Source organism: Vigna unguiculata, chromosome 2, assembly GCF_004118075.2.
Source record: "Vigna unguiculata cultivar IT97K-499-35 chromosome 2, ASM411807v1, whole genome shotgun sequence".
NCBI classification, from domain to species: Eukaryota; Viridiplantae; Streptophyta; class Magnoliopsida; order Fabales; family Fabaceae; genus Vigna; species Vigna unguiculata.
The window spans coordinates 29,143,945-29,163,645 of NC_040280.1; the positions used below are offsets into that span (position 1 = coordinate 29,143,945).

Sequence of the window (19,701 nt, forward strand, 5' to 3'; positions counted from 1 at the left end):
GACTAAACCAAGGAGGAAAATAGATAAATAAATAAATATATAAAATATGCACCCAAATTGTTTGAAGAGGAGAACGCGCAAATGGCAGTGTACTTCAAAGAGGATAAAGGTGGTGGGAGTATTAAATGGCATTTTCTTGTTTCACTGTTTATAGGAAGGATATATCCGTAATTTGGGAAGAAACGCATATACCTAACGATAGTTTCATCAGAAGCGCATGATTCTTATTTTGCACTACAGAATCAACGTTACTTTGTTTGTAGTGTATAATATAGAGGCTAATCCCACTAATCCTTGATTTGTCTTAATCTTATTCCGGTTGGAAGCTTGAGGTGTAAGAAGACGCAGGGTACAAACATGAATAACGGCGCCGTCAGATTTCCCGTTTTTAGATTCCCAGTCATTGTTAACAGAAACTAGGCCACCACCACCACAATGAAAAACAAGCTCCTCACATACACTTGCCAGCGCCACTAAGAAAAAGCAATTACCCAATCCCAACCGTTGAAGCCCTTTCGTCGTTATCCCAATTTCGTCGTCTCCGTACTACACGCGCGCACCAACTTACTACGCTCACTCACGCCACACCTCATTCATTCTCTCTCTATCTTACATTACCAAACCCAACCCCAAAAAAACGCACAACGCAACATCGTGCACACCACCAACACCTGAATAGGAATCACCTCGCGAGAGGACGCAACATTAGTTGTAGTACTTAAGGGGACTCACAGTGCACATCAATGCCTGCTCAGGTCGGTGTCAGGACACGCGCCCGAGCCGCATTAGCCATGGAACCTGACACTTCAGCTCGACCAACTCCCAAGAGAAAGACCATCACCCACACCAACCAAGACCCTCCTAAATCCTCCAAGTCTCCCAGAACCAGAACCAGAACCACTTCTTCTTCCCTCGTCAAACCTCTCACGCTTCTCCCGCAGCAACCGGAGATCAACCGACGCTGCCTCAGCCCTACCTCCGCTGAAATTCCTGCATTTTGCTGCTCCAACAATGGATCCACCAGCCTTGATGAGGACATGATCAAACTCTTAGATCTGGAGGTAACGAATTTATTATTTCTTATCTATTGCTGTCTGTCATACAATTTGTGATTCAACTCTCCTCTTAAATCGTTCCTTTCGCTCACTCATTTTCCTTCACCTAAATTAATGCATCGCATTCAACGTTTTGTTACAGGTGGAGAGCGCGCAAGTTGAAACGTCGACGTGCAATGGTGCTGCACAAATTGAAGGGTCTTTTAATCAAACTCATTTTATTTAAATTTGAATTTGCTTCCAGCTATAGTTCCATATCCAGGCGCTTTTCCTCCCACCCTTTTTTTCTTCATAATTCAAGTCAAAACAGCAAGACATAAAAAATGCCTCAGCAGTCATAATAATTTCCTCAATTCAAAACTCAAACTCATTCTTCTTCTCTCTCTATCTCGTGTGTGAGTGTTTGTGTTTTTTCGCGCACTGCTCATTTTATTCTATCTATATATAATTCTGAACAGTAATAGTTTTGGTGTCAACATTTCAGGAAAGAGATGAATCGTTCCAGCAAGCATCTCGAAAATTCGGAGGACACAGAGTCAGTGGAGATCAATTCTTGTCGTGCCTCGTCAAAGGTTCAAACCATGCCAACGGTGTCGGAGCTGGAAGAATTCTTCGTTACCGCCGAGAAAGACATTCAGAAACGATTTCAAGATAAGTAAGTTATAATTGCTAGAATTTTCTTCTTTCTCTCTCACACTCTTTTTTTCTTTTTCCTTTTTTTTTTTTAGTTTTGGTTTTTGACACCATAATGAGTATATGATGTAGCTCACTCATTCCATTTTAATTAAAAATTTATTTTGCAGGTACAATTATGACGTTGTTAAGGATATGCCGCTGGAAGGACGTTATGAGTGGGTTCAGTTGAAACCATGAAGGTGTGAGTCTCGCCACCTAAGAACAAAGAACTCCTATCAATTTGAACATGCCATTTTGGTCTCTTTAATTATAATATTGCTAAGTCCGGTCTAGGTCTTTGGTTTCTTGAATGTTAATTATCATTTACACCAACCAAGACTCTTTTCTCTTGTGTACAACTTTTTGTATTTCAGTGTGGTTAATGTAAACAGGTTGAGATTCGTTTGTTCCTTGTACAAAGAAGCAGCTTAATGCAGAATACTGTAAATTTCCTTTTGAAGAACTAATGCTCCCATTACAGGCTTCAACTTCTCTCATTTTTCCCTCTAAGCGTTCCCCTAGAATCCCTGTCCATTTGTCTTTTTAAACTTCGCTTTTTAGTGTAGAGTACACTGAAGTCAGTGACTGTATGATTGTGTCTACTTTTTCTATTCTTTTGTATATTTTTTTAAGAAAAAATAGATAACAAACAAAAATGAGAAGGAAGAAGATTAAGCGACTTATAGCGAAAATGGAGAAATGAAAGGAGTGGGAGTTGGTTGAAGGAAGAGGGGAGGCTAAGATTTTTCTTAGATGTTGAACATGGGAGGGGGCAAAGACACGCACCATTTAAGTTACGGAACGTGTTTGAGAGGGTGAGAAAGATGATCCCCGCCCCCACCATGTGAGAAAAGTCTTCGAAGCTTGCGGCAAAATCCATTCCACTTTCACAAGTACAACAAATATATGTAAGGGAGTAAAAATTGGAATATTGTTGTTATTGTTGTTTCCACACGGTACCATTCTCGCTTCTTCTTATCTACCAAGATACATAAAACGGAAAGTATCTGGTCTTGATCAGAACTTGAAATCCATAAAGAGAGACACAGGCATCATTAATTAGTTGGGTTGTTTTGTTTAATCTCTAGAATTTATGGCAAAGGTGGATTCATTGAAAGAAAGAGAAGTTAATTAGAGAGAGGAAGAGGAAGTAGGAATGAGAATGGGAATACGGTGATGAAGATGAGAGGAAAGGGTTGAGGTAGCAGAAGAGTGGTGTATAGTTGGGTTGAGAAGTTGTGGTCCTGATGCTGCATAGCCATAGTGGGACTAGAGATGGAAGGTAGCTAGTGTGACCTTTATCGGCCGTCGTTTTGGTTTTGCAATTTTTAATTAATTATTTTGCCATGTTGCGCAGGAGGAACGTGTTTGTCACGTCGTACTAGCTAGGTGGCTTATTAAGGCGCTGAGATAGTGCAGCAGTACTACATTGTTATGAGGATTGAGATTCTCTGCTGCAGATTGTGATTCCGTGATGTGCCTTCCCACTGCTGCTTTCCGTTATGTTATAATCATTGCCCTGCAAATCAAACACTGTGATTCGGATGAGATATCAGAATATCTTCGACAACACAGGATCTTCATTCTTGCAAACTTTTCAATCTCCAATCAGGACCTTTACCTTTACTCTCTCCCCTTTAACCCTTATTAACATGTGCACATTCATATAATAAATACATTGTTGTGTGTTGTTTTCTCCTTCTCCCAAAAGTGGAAACAAAACACACATTCATCTCATCTTTAATTAGAAGGCAATGTTAATAAAGCAGTGTCCAAGTTTTAGTGGGATCTTATGATAGTATATGAACATCGGATTATGTGACACTTTTTATTTCTATCATCATTTTATACGGTCATAATTAAGTTGTGTTCGTGCGTGTCTTTCATAGCATAATTATTTTACATCCTCCAATCATATATTTATTTAACCATTTTACCAACCAGATAGGACAAGAAAACAGAAAACCAAATTCAAATCAACGAAAGATACAACAACACCTCTCTCTCTCTCTCTCTCTCTCTCTCTCTCTCTATATATATATATATATATATATATATATATATATATATTATCAAGTAGGTCCCCCCAGATATTCTTTTTTATGACACATGTCACGACAAGTGGATGATGCAAAATGTAATTCACAGATGAAATAGTATATTGCTTATCCACACCTCATTTGTCCTTCCCCTTGCAGTTCGTGTTAACCAATAATTAACAACACAATTCGAAACCTTAGGTACAATGTACGTGAAAAACGTTGAGATTCACATCACAAATTAGTAGCAGTACTGATTTACTTTTTCAACAAATTCACGGCTGCTAATTATTTTCTTTTGTCTCCGTGTCTTTATTGTTGCCGAGAGAAGGCATCTGCATGATAACAATCTAGACAACATCAATCGTTGGTTGAAGTAATATATATTTGGTGCAATTCATAGATGTGGGCAAAACATAGGCATCAGCAGTAGGCCGGACTGAGATATTGATATTATTATTAATAATATCGATGAAAAAGGAGACAATGGCATATGGGTTAACGTTATTATGTTTGAGTTGAATGGATCAAAAGACAGGGTTTAATAGATATGCTGTGGAAGGATGAGGCATAAAGACGCAAAGTGTGGTTAAAATGGTAATCCGTAGCTAAAACGAAGATTGAAGGTAGAAGTGCACGAGGGCACTCGAAATAGGAATATATCTCCGGAAAAGGCAGTAAATTAAACCCACAATGCTGGATCATAAAGAAGAGAGAGGAGAGTTAGGCTTGCGGGCCCTGCCAACATTCAATTGTACGCTGATTTGATGCATCAATGGTTGATAGCAAAAGGTTCTAAAATGGTGTAATTGGTGCCAGGGAGTAGAGTGAGGTAAGGAATAGGGGACAGTGTCTGTTTTGGTTGAGGACGGTTATAGGCTGAAAGTGAGGATAAGGAGAAAGAAGTTGAAGATGATGCAGAGGATGAAGAAGGAGAAGAGGGTGGTGAAATATTGGAAGCATGTTTATGTGTTTTATTATGTTGATTTGTTGATTTTTGAATGAGTGATGAAGAGAGTGTGGTAGGTAGGTGGGAGAAATAGGAGGATATGTGGGTATTAAAGAAGGGAAGTGGCACAGTGGCAGTGGACAAAAACCTGAATCTATGTACTATTGTTCTTGGATCTTGTGCCCTGTTCCTTCTTCACTTCACTTCTCCTCAGCTTCTTTTCATGCTACTTTTGGTCCCTTCTTACCCACGTGGAATTTTGACTTACTAAGTGTTCCTCCTCAATATTCCTCCCTCACCATTTATTTACCTACTCTCTCCATTTATGTTCTTTAATTATTCTTAGCTACTCCCAATGGTAACTCCATTTCACACCCACTTTCTGTAATGTGAGATTTCTTTACCTATTTAATCGAAATTATTTGAATTTAGAATCTTATGATTTCGTGTGTGTGTGTGTGAGAGATAGTTTAAAAGCATCATTTTTCCTTACTTTACAAATATTATGAAACTTCTTTTAAAGAGGAAAACCTCCCATTTGAAACAAAGCGAATGCATTCATCTTTAATAATGCAACGAATTTAATGTTGCAACAAAGGATTCATAGTTTTTATCATTTTTATTTATTGTTAAATAAAGTATGTTATACGTTAAGCACAATTTATTAATAGTATAGAACTTATAGATAACTTGTCAACACTTAATATTATAGTCTACATGATCCCATTAACTAATAAGCTAATACCCATAATATTCCCCAAATGTAACTTTAATAAATCCAAAATTTAATTAAAAATTAATCGTTTTTCCGAGCCTAAACCATAGGAATGGGTTCATTATCATAACAAATTCTTCCTACGTGTACACACTGTTAAGAATTAGACAGCCTTAATCAACATGTTTAGTGATTCAAATATGGGTCGAATGAGATTCTCTAAGTTCATATTGAAGGCCCTTTCTAACCCTTTTTTTTTAGTTTTGGCAAATTTATATCATAAACTTGGTGAAAATGAAATTTATTGTATTTATATTTTCAATAAAAAGGTTTTAAATGTGAAATTAAAATAAAAGGATATTTTTTTCATAAACTTCAGTAAAAACAAGAAATAAAATAGAAACAACATTTTTCAAACCAATGGGCCAATTTACTACGGTCCATTACTAATAGCTTACTAATACGAAGAAAAGCCCAATTCTCCCGTAATAGTCGACCCCTAACGGCTTTTACTTCCTGTCTCCCTACAAATATTTAGCACAATTTCACAAATTTTTAAAATGACTATTTTACTTCTCAAAAAGTGACTTTTAGAATATATATATTGTGAAAACTTTCTGGACAATCTTTGTACTCCTTAGATTAAGATTTTCAGAAGGAAATTTTCTTAGCAGAATTTTTGGAATAGATTTTTCAAAATCATATTTCTAAAACATATGAAGTACATTTCGCAATAAGATTTTTGGAAAAAAGCATTCAGAAGGCGTATAATGCCTTTTGAAAGCTAGTTTTTTGAAACACTGTTACATGAAAATATGTTTTAAAAATAACATTCTGGAACATCTAAAATGCTTTTCGAACTTTTCGAAACAAGTTTCCTTTCGCATTTTCTCTTCTTTTGCAACGTTCTCTCCCTCTTCTTTCTCAGTAGTGATGACGGTGGAAACAACGACGACAACAATGCCAAAGGCTGTTTGAATCATTTTTCTATTATTGTGGGATTTTGTAAGTCACGAGATGCAGGAAGCAATAACTACATTTGGGTTTTCTTCCTCCATTTCCAACTTTTCTTATTGCATCCCAGAATTTTTCTAAAATCTTTTAAATCATCATCGGCTTTTTAACTAATTAAAAAAAAATCTTTCCTTATATTTACCCATCCAACAGTACTTACTCCCTCGCAATTTTCTCACAGTTGATGGAAGAAAAAATGTTTTTGAAAATACAGGATTTCAAATTTGATTTGGATAGATATGAGATTTCGAATTCCGGTTAAAAAGATTATCAAATTTCGAAATCTATTTAAGGATATTAGTGAATTTCAAAATCTAATAAAAAAATTATTGAATTTCGAATTCTGGTTAAGAGAATTACTAATGTTGAAATTCGGTTAAAGGAACAACCAAATTTAAAAATTAGGTAAGGGAATTACGTAATTTTAAAATTCAATTAAAATGATTAACGGATTGGAATCCGGTTAAGATAGTTAACGGATTTAAAAATATATATTATTTTTTTAATTCTGTGTTTTATATAATATGTTAAGAAAAATAAAATAAATGTATGTATTTTTTATTTTGTATTTATAAATTTTGTTTTTATATAAGGTGTTGAGAAAATAAATAAAATTAAAAAGACTAACATTAACAAAAATTAAAAAAAAAAACTAAAAAAATAAAATATATAATAAACATTCAGATATTGATCTCATAAGTTTAATGCCCAATCTCAAGAGTTTAATGTCAATTTAAGTGGAATGTGAACTTACAAAATTTGAGGTCGCAAAGAAAAACCCACTTAGGGATGACAAAAATATCTGTGCCCGCAGATTTTTGCGGATAAAATCCGCGACGGATAGTTACTACCTGCGGGTAGTGGGTATTTTAATACCCGCTTATAAACGGGTCGAGTACGGGTATCATACTATCCGTACTCGCGGGTACCCATTACCCGCAAAAAATTAAAATTAAAATTTAATTTATATTTTATTAAGTTAAATTTAATTAAAATTAGAAATAATAAATAGTATATTTTATTATGTCAAATTTAATTATAATTATAATTTAATTTAATTTATATTTTATTTTTATAATTTTATATTAAAAAATTTATAAAATACATATTTTTTTAAATATTTGCGGATATCGGATATCCACAGGTACCAGTGGATTTTAAAAATATTCGCGGATATTTTTTAAACGGATATCCGGCAGATAAACGGACGAGTAACGGACAGATTTTTTTTTTGCCGGATCGGGTTGCGGGTAGACACTATCCGTGCCCGATTCGATCCATTGTCATCCCTAAACCCACCACACATTCTCTACTAACACAAGTTACACAACTCAAATTTAATACAACAACAAAAACTTACCTTTTATTATCTTTTTTAAAAAACAAAACAACAGAAACTTGTTATTATCAGGTATTACCGTAAAAAAAAAAAAAACATATCACTATTACAAGACATCCCAACAGATGAATTACCTGTTTTTGTCAGTCTGATAATATTTTCCAAAAATGTCATATAGGGAGTAAATAAAAAAAAATATGCCAATAGCAAGGCTCCTAGATCTTGTAGAGCACATTTTAAATTCTTATATTTCAACTAATCACTCACATTTTATTTTATCTTAATTTCTATTAATCATATCTTATTTTAAATTAATTTCATTAATTAAAACTTTTTAATTTTAAATAATAGTTAATGTTTTATTTTAAATTAAATTAAACTAATTATATTCTATTTTAAATTACTTTTAACAATAAAAACAAAATTATAATCTTACAATTTTATTAATTAAAACACTTGTTTTGTCTATCACACAGTCCTCAAATCATTTAGTAACTTTCACAAATATTTTCTTTTTCTTTTTTTCAGTTATCATGATTTTTTCTCGGTTCAAATAACTTGATTTCTCATCCTCTTTTCTCTACTTTTTATCATTTTTCATTTTCTCAAATCCAAACAAAGCTACTGATGTTAAATTTACCCTACTCTCTACAATATTTTTAGCCATAATATTAATACAAATTACTCTTCATATAAAGTAATGACTCACATTATTTGAGACTTTGAATGTATATGAAGTATATTTAACATACTTTATTACATATCTATGATGATATCCTTTTACAATCTAATTTTATAACTCATTTTTATTTTCGTGACTTGTCACATGCCAAAAAATGTGTTAGTTGTTTACATGATATAGCATGTTGAATCAAAATCTTTTTTCCAACTGGATACCAATATTATAGTTGCTACTTTCTAAGATAAAAGTTATTCAACTTTAACTTTTTCTTTGTACGTAAAAATTAACAAAATTAAAATATAACAAGTGGGTTTTGACGGTCTTTTACTGATTGTTTCAGAAAAAAAGAGGTAGAATATTGCACATGTCTCTTTCACACTCAAAAACTACAGTAAAACACACAACAAAATCTTCCACCAATGAGAATTTTATATATTTGTATAAAACTCTCATGAAAAACTAAACTGCAAACAAAAGCATTTTTTCGAAGTGAATAGAAAGGAGAGGGAGGAAACACTCTTGTGGGAACTAAATCAAAGAAACAGTGTTTTTGTCCTTTCTTCTTCTATGCATCACTTAACACAGCGTACTCTATCCCATTATACAGTGCACTTCTTTTCTCTCTTCCCTTTGTATATAATAAAACACAGTACACATTTATTATAGTGATTTTCTCGATCTATTGTGGCTGCTCGCATTAGATTCGAGCATTCATGATATATAAGAGACATTTATTTTCCTTCAGTATAAGCCTAATGTAGTGGTTAGGGGAAATTAATGACGATCAAAATATTTTTCTTGTGAGTGAAACATGAAGATGCAAGATGCAAATAATATGTACAGCTAATAGGTTCTACATTCAAGAGAAATAAATTACAAGAGAGAATAAAAAGAAAACAGCCAAATCCTAACACAAATAAACTTACTTAACTCATCATAACAAAATGAAGAGAAAAACAAAAGAAGAGGCAAAAAGAAACAAAGAAGGAAGGAGAAAAAAAGAGAAGCTCCATTCCTCTACAAATACTCAACACTGTCACCCACCCCATAAGCTCCATAATTTGATCCTCCTTCATCTAAAACTTCCTGGATTACACCAAAAAACAAAGACCCAATTATCAGACAACCACCTACGTAGTGATCACATCAAACAAAAACCAAAACAAACACAACCCACAGGTGAAGTTTTTTTTTTAGAGAGAGAGAGATTAGTTTATGACCTGAGAAGAAGCGACATTAATCGGAGGAGCTTCATTGAGCAATGCAGACCTTGGTTCTGAAGAAGGTTCAGTACTCTTGTGAGGTTTCTTGGAGCCAATGTGAGTCTTTCTGAGACCCAGAAGGCCCTTCCACCTTGTTGAGGAGGCCTTGGGTGGCCTGAGAGAAAAACCCTGATCGTATTCATCGTCATTTATGAGGAGCTCTTCCTTGAGAGTGGTGGTGGTGGTGGTGGTGGTGGCCCTTTGCTGCATCACGTGGTTGTTGCAATTGTCCTTGTACGACATCAACCTACCCTTGAAGAAAAGCTCATCAGCACTCATCATGGAGTAGTTCGTGACTGAAAATTCGAAGTCTGAAGACACTGCAGGCGCGTCTGATCTTGAGCCTCGTTGTTCTTGTTGCTTCATGGCCTGCTGCACATCCACAAAATCATTCGAGAAGGAGATTCTAGGGCTCATTGGAGCGCACTGATGATGATGGTGATGGTGATGGGGATGGTGGTGGTGGTGGTTGTTTTCATCACGGTTGTGGTCGGAGTTGTTATACATGTCTAAGCATGCCATGAGATTTCAGAACACCGCATCTAAGATAAAAAGAAAACAAAATGGATGCATGCGAGAGAAGTAGAAACAATGAACTCCACTTGGGACCCCCTCTTTCACAGTGTTGCAACCCCACTTACAGCAGAGGTTTGTATTTATATGTGTCACAGAAGGGATCTTCCTTTGGATTTTTCTTCCTATCTTTGCTAATAAATACTATTATTTACATGCATGGCATGCCTTGACATGATGCTTTGTCATGACATGTCAATTTGGCCTTCAATGACGGTCAATCTTCAAGATTTGTACTGTCTCCAGTTTACACTGCTCTTCTTGGACACATGTGAATTGTGAATGCCTGCAACTGCCAACAATTTAAGTATTTTAACTGTTTTGTTTATTTATTTTCCTTCTCACCTTTCACCCCATCACCATCGGCTGCTTCCAACTCATGCAAAAGCTCTCCTTTTTAGGCCAATCCCTTGTGTTTCATCTTCTAATATAAACAAAGTTTTGGGAAGATTCGAAGAACTTGCACTTTTAACTATGCCATCTCTCATCATCCAATGCACAGTAATAACAAACCATATTATATATGCTTTATGCTTTATCTTTTCTTTTCTTTATTCACAACTTGAATAACATAACAACCATTGCATAGACAAAAGATTTTGCTTGCTCCTTGTTCTCTTCAAAGGTGTCGAGGTTATGGAGGAGAGTTGATATATAGCAGTTAGCAAGCATTTGAGTTACATAAAACAACATTTAAATTAAAGAAATGGGGTTTATATTGAGATTATGCAGAGTTAGATGGTTGGAATATTTTTGAATATATGAAAGTTTGAAGGCTCCCACCACCACCACCACCAAAGTGGCACAGTGGCAGAGTTACAGCTTACAGTTACAGAGAGGACCGGCATGCGCATGCATATATGCTGTATTCATACACATTTTATCTCTCATAATTGACCCAACTTTGACTCTAAAATCAAACAAAGCCAGGGAATGAGCTGGCGACACTAACGGATCAAAGTCACCACGTGACTCCGGATTCTTCTTCACAACACACATTTATTAATTCAAATTCAACCTACTAAATCCTCAACACCCAACACACATACATGGGTGAGGAAGATACAACATTTTAGTACCATCACTTACTAGATCCAAATCTTGAAATAAATAAATGTGTCTCACTTAAAATAAGTTAATGCTCGTTTACTTTTGTTGTGAATTGAATTCAAGCCATGTTTTTTTTTTTTTTTGTCTTCTTTTCTGGTTATAAATTGTGTTAACTTTTTGAGGATGGTTTGGTTTGGGGACATGTTCAAGATTCAAGTTTTATCTAAAACCAATAAAAAGTAGCAAAAACTACAAATGATAGCTTCTGCACTGACATAAATCGAGTGTGATGAAACAGACAGCACGATGTATATATCAGAAGAAAGATAAACAGACTCAATCCTTTTTTCAACAATCCTTAATGAGTCCAACCATAATAAGTGCAGTTTCCTCACTTCAAAAAGACTCTATTCCAAACCAAAGCCCACAAGGGTATGTTTTAATATGTTCAAGGTGTATGTATACATGTATATATATATTTCATGTGAAGAGTTTTAACTGTAATGTCATATTCAAGTGTTGGATATATCTAGCTAGAACATGAGTTGCTTACACCAATTCATATATCAGTTTGAATCTTTATTGTGTGAATATTCCTGGTACGCACCAAATGGCTTTGCATCCTAATTGCAACTTCTGTTATGGCAATCATACAAATTGTTACTATGATTATCTGTTTTGCAAATGGGAGAGAGAGAAAGAAAAGGGTGAGAGGGGTCGTAATCTTGAACTCTTGGAGTATTGTTTAGAAGTAGAATTACTAGTCTTCAGGACCAAGAAAGCCTGGTAACATGCAGGGAAAGGACACAGACCACTAAAAGTTTATTAAAAAATTTGAAAAACTAAGCTGCAGCAAAGGACAAGGTTGTCACTCACGTGGTTCAGTTCTTTTGAAGTGATTCTGCTAATGGGGTTATGACATGTGGCTGATTCCCACAAATGAAAACCCTCGAACATGGACCAGTCAAACACAATCGGCAAATTCTTGGAGATGAAAAGGCTCTTCAGTTTGTCCTCATCCCGGTTTTGCTCTTCCATTTCCTTCTAAAACTACTTCCATCTTATATCGTCTGTGATACCACCTAAACCTAACATAATTTCATATTAAAAACTTCTTCTATATTTAATGTCCATGCTCCTTTCCCAATGCCAGATCTCAACAACGAACTAATTTCTAGCTAGATGATTCTTCTGTGTCTAATTTCTTTATGATAACTTGCTTTTGTATAATTTATATAAGATTTTACCTTTTAATTTATACATAAACTAATTTTGATTTAACAACAGGAAGATTATTTCATGTAATACGTAAAAATAAGTCATTGGTGGTGTCTTATAGATGGATTATTCCCACCTCGTGCTGTAGTTCTGATGAATCTTTTGAGAAAAAAAAATATTGGAGAGATTAAAAAAACAATGAAAGCTGAGCCAAACTCAGAAAATAATAACTGTACATTCAACTCAAAATCTTATTTTTACTGATACAAAACTTAAACTTATATCCGAACAGTTTTTTTGGTTTGGAATGGAAGCTGATTGTAAAATTGATGCAATTAAACTGTTTGATGATTTTGAAAATGGTTACTGCTGAGCATGGATAGTATATAATAAAAGACGTGTGAAGAAGAGTAATGAATGATTGTTGTGAGAGTTGTTTGGGAGACAGGTATGGACCTACATTTGAAAAAACAGCTTCCAAAAGTGCTCATGCTGTTAAGAGGCTTTGTTTCAGCCAGTAGTGGCACTGTGATATAAGTTAAAATAGGGCAAGTCACGCTGGCTAAATCTATTCATTAATTATCCTCACATTTTGGGCTTCGATATTCATTCATATTTGGATAAAAATAGTTTAATTCACATTTTTTTACTCACTTTTTACTTATTTTTTAATCATCACTAGATTATTTATTTTGATTTTTTCAAGTGATGTAATGATCTAATGATGATTAAGCTCACGGATTAAAAGTAAATAAAAAAAAAAGGTTAAAATATCATTATCTTTTATATTTTTGGCTAAATTGACAATAATATCCCATATATATATATATGTATAACATTTTTCAAATTTGAAAAGTTCACATGGATATTGTTAATTATCTCTATTTTTATTTTATTTGTTAGTGTTAGAAATAGATAATGTGCTAGTGTCGATTTTTCTTTAATTCATAATTTGGTAAGCTCATTATTGATTTGTACGTGTCATTTGCCTACTTTGATGTGTTTAAATAAAATGAAACTCTAGGAATTCAGTAGGAATTGAACCATTCGCCAATTACGATTTTGGCACTTTAATTAAAATAAAATAAAATTTTATGCGATAGGCTAGAAAAAAAAATGAAAAAAAATATATGATGTATCAAGGAATTCATTATAATATATCATACCCTTGCTTTTATATTTTAAGAAATTAACCGGATAAGAAAATAAAATCTGAGAATATAGAGACAACACTTTTAAATTTATCATCAATTTTATCTATGGATTTTTGTGGTGAGAAATTATCCACAAATAATGGTTTGTCAGCATTACTCACATAAGTGAAGTCATGAAAATTATATATGAAAGGTGGTCTGTATACATTGTTTACAAAATTTGAGTGGAGAAAAATGATCCACGAACGATGGTCAAATTTATTATCCACAAATTGATATTTCTCACAGACACAAAATCCATAAAAAAATATTGACATCAAATATTTGAGTTGTGGATAATCCGTTGGTAATTTCTGATTACCATGAATTTTTGTTATTATCCATAAACTTTTACATTAGGTAAATTATTTTGTTTTTGTAGTAAATAACTTAATCATCCGAATCTCTCCATTTTTCTTTATTTTATAATATCTCTAAGGTCAGAAATATATAGTATTTGTCTCTAACTAATTACTCACCTAGAAATATTGATCAAGGATTGTCTTGAAAAAAGTATTTAATTTATGTTGTTTATAAAGGATAATTAATCGGAAACAATTTTGTCTCTAAAAATGATATATATATATATATATATATATATATATATATATATATATATATATATATATATATATATATATAAAGCGAAATGGATAGATCATATGAGGAAAAAGGAATTTGTTTACAGTATAATTTTATAGAAAAGTACACTTCATCTTAACCTTTTTTTATAATAATTTGATAAATATAAAAGATAATTTACATGTGAACACAAAACTTAAACAATAAAGATTAATTTGAAATTTATTGCAATATACTTTTTAGTAATATTATTTATCTTTAATTATCTTAATATAACTAAGTATAGCTGTGGTGACAATAATTTAGATAAGCTTCTCCTTAAATAGGAGAGAGAAAAAAGTTAAATAAATTCTTTAGCAAATTAAAAATAAGAATTTAAAGAAGTTATATATTTTATAAATTAATTTATATATAAACTAATTTTTATTTATAAAGAAATTTATTTTTCTTCTAAATATTTGTGCAAAGAAGTTTGGGAAACAAGTCTTGAAATTTTCAACGAAAAAGAAAACCCCAATGGCAGTCTAGTGAAGTTATCATATAGCTTAAAGTTGTCCAAAATTGAAACAAAAACTGAAACATATGAAATGCCAATGGCATAGAAAATGAAACATGGAATTTTAAATATAGGGATTAAAACAAAAAGTGACACTGATATAAAAAAGGATCAAACTAGATAAATAAATTATTTCTTCTTGGTTGCGTAAAAAGTGAAAAAAAAATGCATATAAACATAAAATCTCTAATTGAAAATGGTGTAAGAGTTGAATGTTTTAATATTTTCCTATAACAAATTGGACATTTTTTTTTCCATGTATTCCATTATAAGTACGTTGGGACTTTAGAACAAACCGAATGGACATGAAGAAAAGCCATCAGACACAAAATTAAAACCTCAAACTTTGTTTTCTTGTTAGAAATTCATGAAATTCTGACATAGAATAGAAAAATAATTGAATAATATATATAAAAACAAAATCCATGAACTAAATCTTAAGGTTTAATATTAAGATTTTATGTTGTAATGTTAGTTTCTTTTATACGAAGAATTTATGTCCTTGTTAATAAATCTCTACTATCTTTTCAAAAAAAAAAAATCCAACACTTTCTTTTCATTCACCAAATTCGAACTGATCTTAGACTGACAAATTCTGCATCACTTAATCCACAATGGTAAGGGGAAAGAACACTTCCAATCTTCAAGTATTTGAAGGTAATAGTATTATAATCCATTAGCCAAGTATTGTTTACTTTAAAATTTGAAACATCCTTAAAGATGTTTGAAGAAAGAAAAAAGGATATATTTAAATTAATGTTAGGTTAAAGTGGAGAAAGAAGTTGAAATGTAGAAGATGAAAATGCAGTTGTTTCCTTTGTACATGGATAGAATAAAACGCCGCAACAGGCGATATGGTCTCAAAGTTGAAAACTCACACGCGCAGCTGTAAGCAGATAACTTTGTTTAATTAAGTTCAAAAGAGCATTGTTTATAAATTTGGGCCTTGGGAAGGGTTGCTTTTCAGAAATTTCTTGGTGCCATCAAGAGTGACCGTGACTTCTAGTACTACGCAATTCCAACGCCATTTTTGATTTCGTTCATTCTATGCCTCAAAAACTGCAACCAAAACTCCATGCACCCTTTAGAGAATGCAAAGGTAAATGTGCATTTCGGAAATATCGAGGTCCCACCAAAATCTATCCAACTGCATTAATTACCTATCAATAAGACCATGCCCTACCCATAAAAATGCCTCCAATCCCGGTAATAAATTAATAAAGATAACATTTAAGGTTTGATAAAATGATATAAGTTTGTCTTATTTTCTAATTGATATCTTAAATATAATTTTTTTATGCATATCAAGTTTTAAATTAGACATCTATCAACGATGCAATAACACGATAATTCTAATAAACACCAAATTCCTTAAGTAATATAGATTTTTAAATAACTTTGATACCAAATTATGTCCACAACAAATCTTTTTAGATAAACACTCTTTTAATATTACTATTTATGATGTGTGATGTAGAGACAATTAAGAAAGCTACATAAGTGAATATATAACCTATGGAAAAGTGGGCTAGTCCAACCTATCTTGTTTGTACAATGGAAATAGTCATTAGTTTATCTCTCCATCAAATCAAATTAGTCAAAGATGTACATTATCAAATTAGCCAAAGATGTAAGTTCATGAACACTTAATTAATTTCTCATTTAATTTCTGTCAACAACCGCGCAAAGAAATTAATAACATGGGTTTAGTAGTCTAAACAAAAACATCCATGCCCATAATGATAAACTACTCGTATAAAAAAGGTTTATCCCTTGAAAAGTTGTGAAGAGTTTAAGCCCAGATAATCTCTTAACTATCCCGTTAAACAGGTAAAAGATCTATTAAAGTGTGAGATATTACCCTACCAGAGTGTAATGTGTTTCCAATGCGAATAAAAAGTAACTCATCTAATTTTTTTTATCGGACATTAACTTAGAACCATGCGCATCTAAAACACTTTTTAATAAAATCAATGTAATTGTAAGACCCTTTAGCTTGAACCTTAATACAACCGGTACCAAAATATACAATTGATATAACTATCCAACTACTTCCAAAATACTACTAATGAACTTTTAATCTTAAAAGTAGTTATCCAACTATTACCGAAATACAATTTAATAAACTCCATAATTATTACTAACAAACACTGCTATCTTTTATATTTTTTCAAATATCCTCATTTAAGTTTACTTAACAAAAGTGGACTTTAATTTAATTCAACCGTACAAAACAAATTTGATCAGACAATATAAATCTACTCATATGGGTGTAAATTTATCCTATTTCTAATCCACTTAGATATCCGATGTATATTGCATCAAAGTTTATAAACAACTTTTCTTTTATAACCATTGGTACTACTTATTTGTTACCTTTGTCTAACATTAATAAGAAAAATTGTCCTAGAGAGTCATGCCGAATCATAATTTCGGGTTTCTAAAAATATTCCAGTATAAATATGTGGTCAAGAGCCTTAATATTATTTCTCCCGGTAGAAAGAACAGGAGACTCGTTAGATTAAGAATTGTTGTTGATTAAACGATTCAGTGCTTTAGGATTTAGTTTCTAATTGCAACAGAAGTTAAAGATCTGATTAATTCAATTTGTTTATCATGGGCCATGATTTAGTTGTGTTATAACTTATATCTCAAAGTTTGTTCTCTGGTATCATTTTTCTTCATTCAATTCGTTAGGTTTTTAAGGAGGGTGTTTCACTGGAGAGATACCTGAAACTCTTGCCAGGAAGACTTTCGATACTAGGATCATACTGTACTCGTCTGAGCCGGTTTTAACCATCGGTTTTGATACCACTTGTTAGGTTTATAAGGAGAGATATCACTGGGGAGATACAGTACCAAATGAGACCTGAGCCCAACCACATAAGGCATTGACACCACTCTCAACCCAAAACCTTAAGACGATGGGTTTATGGGTCTTTATCCTTATATAGTGTTCCACTTTCTCATTTATAGTCGATATGAAACTTATACTGACACTTAAATTTCTCAGTTCTCTTATATCATTTTTCTTCATATCATAATTATAATGTGTTTCCAAGCATGATGTGTAAGAGATTATCTCGAGTGAGAAAACAACAAGGCAGGGAATCAAAGACAAAATAACATTAACATTTACCATATACATTGATATCAGAAGCATTACACCTGTTACTAACTAAGCATGATATAGTTATAGTTAATCTCATATATAGGACCAACAAACTATAGTAACCTCTCTAGCACTCAAGAAAAGAAAAAGAAACAAAGTATTTCTTAAGACACGAATAACAGAAACACTGAAAACAAGATAATTAGTCTAAACACTTAGCCTAGTTTCTTCCCACTCATCATCATCCTCGTAAACTCGTTCAAGTCAACGAAACCATCTCCATTTCCATCCACTCCTTTCACCATTTTTTTGCATGCACTAAGGCTGCAACTCTCTCCTAGCCTCTTCAGAACTTGGGACAATTCCTGAGCACTGATCTTCCCATCACCGTTCAAATCAAACACTTCAAAAGCGTTCTTGATATCCGCTTCTTTAATCTTACCCTCTCCGTTGAGCATCTCCACGAACTCTTTGAAGTCAATGAAGCCATCCCCATCAGAGTCCATCACCCTAAAACCCTTCACTGCTTCAGCTTCCCCAATGCCCCTATCCAAAGCCCTTGCAGCAGCCTTGTATTCTTCAAGTGAGATCTTGCCATCGTTGTTGGTGTCAAATTTCTGAAACACCCATTTCATTTCCTCCTCTTTTGGTTGGAAACTTTGTCCTTCATTATTCGATGTCTGTCTTGAAATGAAGCTATGCTTGCGTGAAGAGGAGGGCTTCCATGAGAAGCTATAGTTGAACCTCAGGAAACTCAAATTCGACATGTATACGTTTTAGGTTAAAAACATACACAAATCTTAGGCTTTAGTATGATTATGAAGGCTACTTCATCATGGTTTGTTTATATAGATAACCTTCCTCCATTGGATTCCCTCGAGGATCAAGATATTGTTTACAAGGAAAAGTAGTAGAATCTGAATAAAGACTCATTCCAATGCCCGGAGTTTAAACTCTAGTTGATATATATGCTTTATGCTACATTCTTTAGGATTGTTTCTGCTCACACGCTCAAGCTGTTTATTGATGAACACTAGTTTGGTGAAGTTAGAATATTTTTTTGATTGGTCAGAATTCACGTAGGTGGGTGTTGTGTTAGGTTGAAATGCAATGTGTTTGACGATTCCCTTCGATCTTTTTGGTAAAACCGTGTATTCACCACATACAGAGCTGAACGAATCCTATTCTTTTGTCACTTGTTAATATATATGTGTGATGAGGTATATACGCGTGTACATGAACCTTTCTTTCTTTTGGACTTGGTGATTGGAGAGATTCATTCCTGTTGCGTAAATTTTAATGTATATGCAGTTTTTTATTTCATTCATGTGAAGTTCATCACACTAGAGATGATGACACCCATCTGAAGCTCGCCAATATATTCTACTTTACCACTCAACCATTTGCAATTGAAAACTTTGTTGAGCATATTAACTCGCCTAATTTTCGTTGAGCCAGCAAGTTGTATAGATGCAAGCATCAAAGAAAAAACATGACAATGACAATAACAAATGACCGAGAGATATAAGGCCATGAAGAGACCTAATATCTGTCAATTTTAAACTGATCCCTCACAATTCTTAATCTAATAATGTCTTCTTCCTACTTATTCATGAAGAGACCTAATTAAGTGCTTCTTCCTACATCATAATAAAACCTGTACAAGTGATTATACGATACATAATAC

At 33.1% G+C, this 19,701-nt stretch overlaps 3 protein-coding genes across 4 annotated transcripts; 1 reads left to right on the forward strand and 2 right to left on the reverse strand.

Moving 5' to 3' along the window:
• The first annotated feature begins 385 nt into the window (after window positions 1-385).
• On the forward strand, window positions 386-3,552 carry LOC114171584 (cyclin-dependent kinase inhibitor 7-like). 2 transcript variants are annotated; one of them, XM_028056530.1, is made up of 5 exons: window positions 386-1,061; window positions 1,198-1,253; window positions 1,540-1,710; window positions 1,859-1,930; window positions 3,088-3,552. In XM_028056530.1, exons 1-4 carry the CDS (start codon window positions 744-746, stop codon window positions 1,926-1,928), a joined length of 615 nt encoding a protein of 204 aa, XP_027912331.1. In that variant the 5' UTR covers window positions 386-743; the 3' UTR covers window positions 1,929-1,930; window positions 3,088-3,552. The 2 variants fall into 2 exon arrangements, with proteins under 2 accessions (XP_027912331.1, XP_027912330.1); XM_028056529.1 differs by lacking the exon at window positions 3,088-3,552 and having other exon boundaries at window positions 400-1,061; window positions 1,859-2,214.
• A 5,754-nt stretch (window positions 3,553-9,306) lies between these two features.
• On the reverse strand, window positions 9,307-10,399 carry LOC114174193. The gene is made up of 2 exons (XM_028058984.1): window positions 9,689-10,399; window positions 9,307-9,554 (listed from the first exon to the last, which is right to left on the reverse strand). The coding sequence occupies exons 1-2, from the start codon at window positions 10,250-10,252 to the stop codon at window positions 9,486-9,488; spliced, it is 633 nt and encodes a 210-aa protein (XP_027914785.1). The 5' UTR covers window positions 10,253-10,399; the 3' UTR covers window positions 9,307-9,485.
• Window positions 10,400-18,013: 7,614 nt separating this feature from the next.
• LOC114172985 (calmodulin-like protein 1) lies at window positions 18,014-18,936 on the reverse strand. The gene has a single exon (XM_028057165.1). It carries the CDS (start codon window positions 18,779-18,781, stop codon window positions 18,230-18,232), a length of 552 nt encoding a protein of 183 aa, XP_027912966.1. The 5' UTR covers window positions 18,782-18,936; the 3' UTR covers window positions 18,014-18,229.
• Window positions 18,937-19,701: the final 765 nt, after the last annotated feature.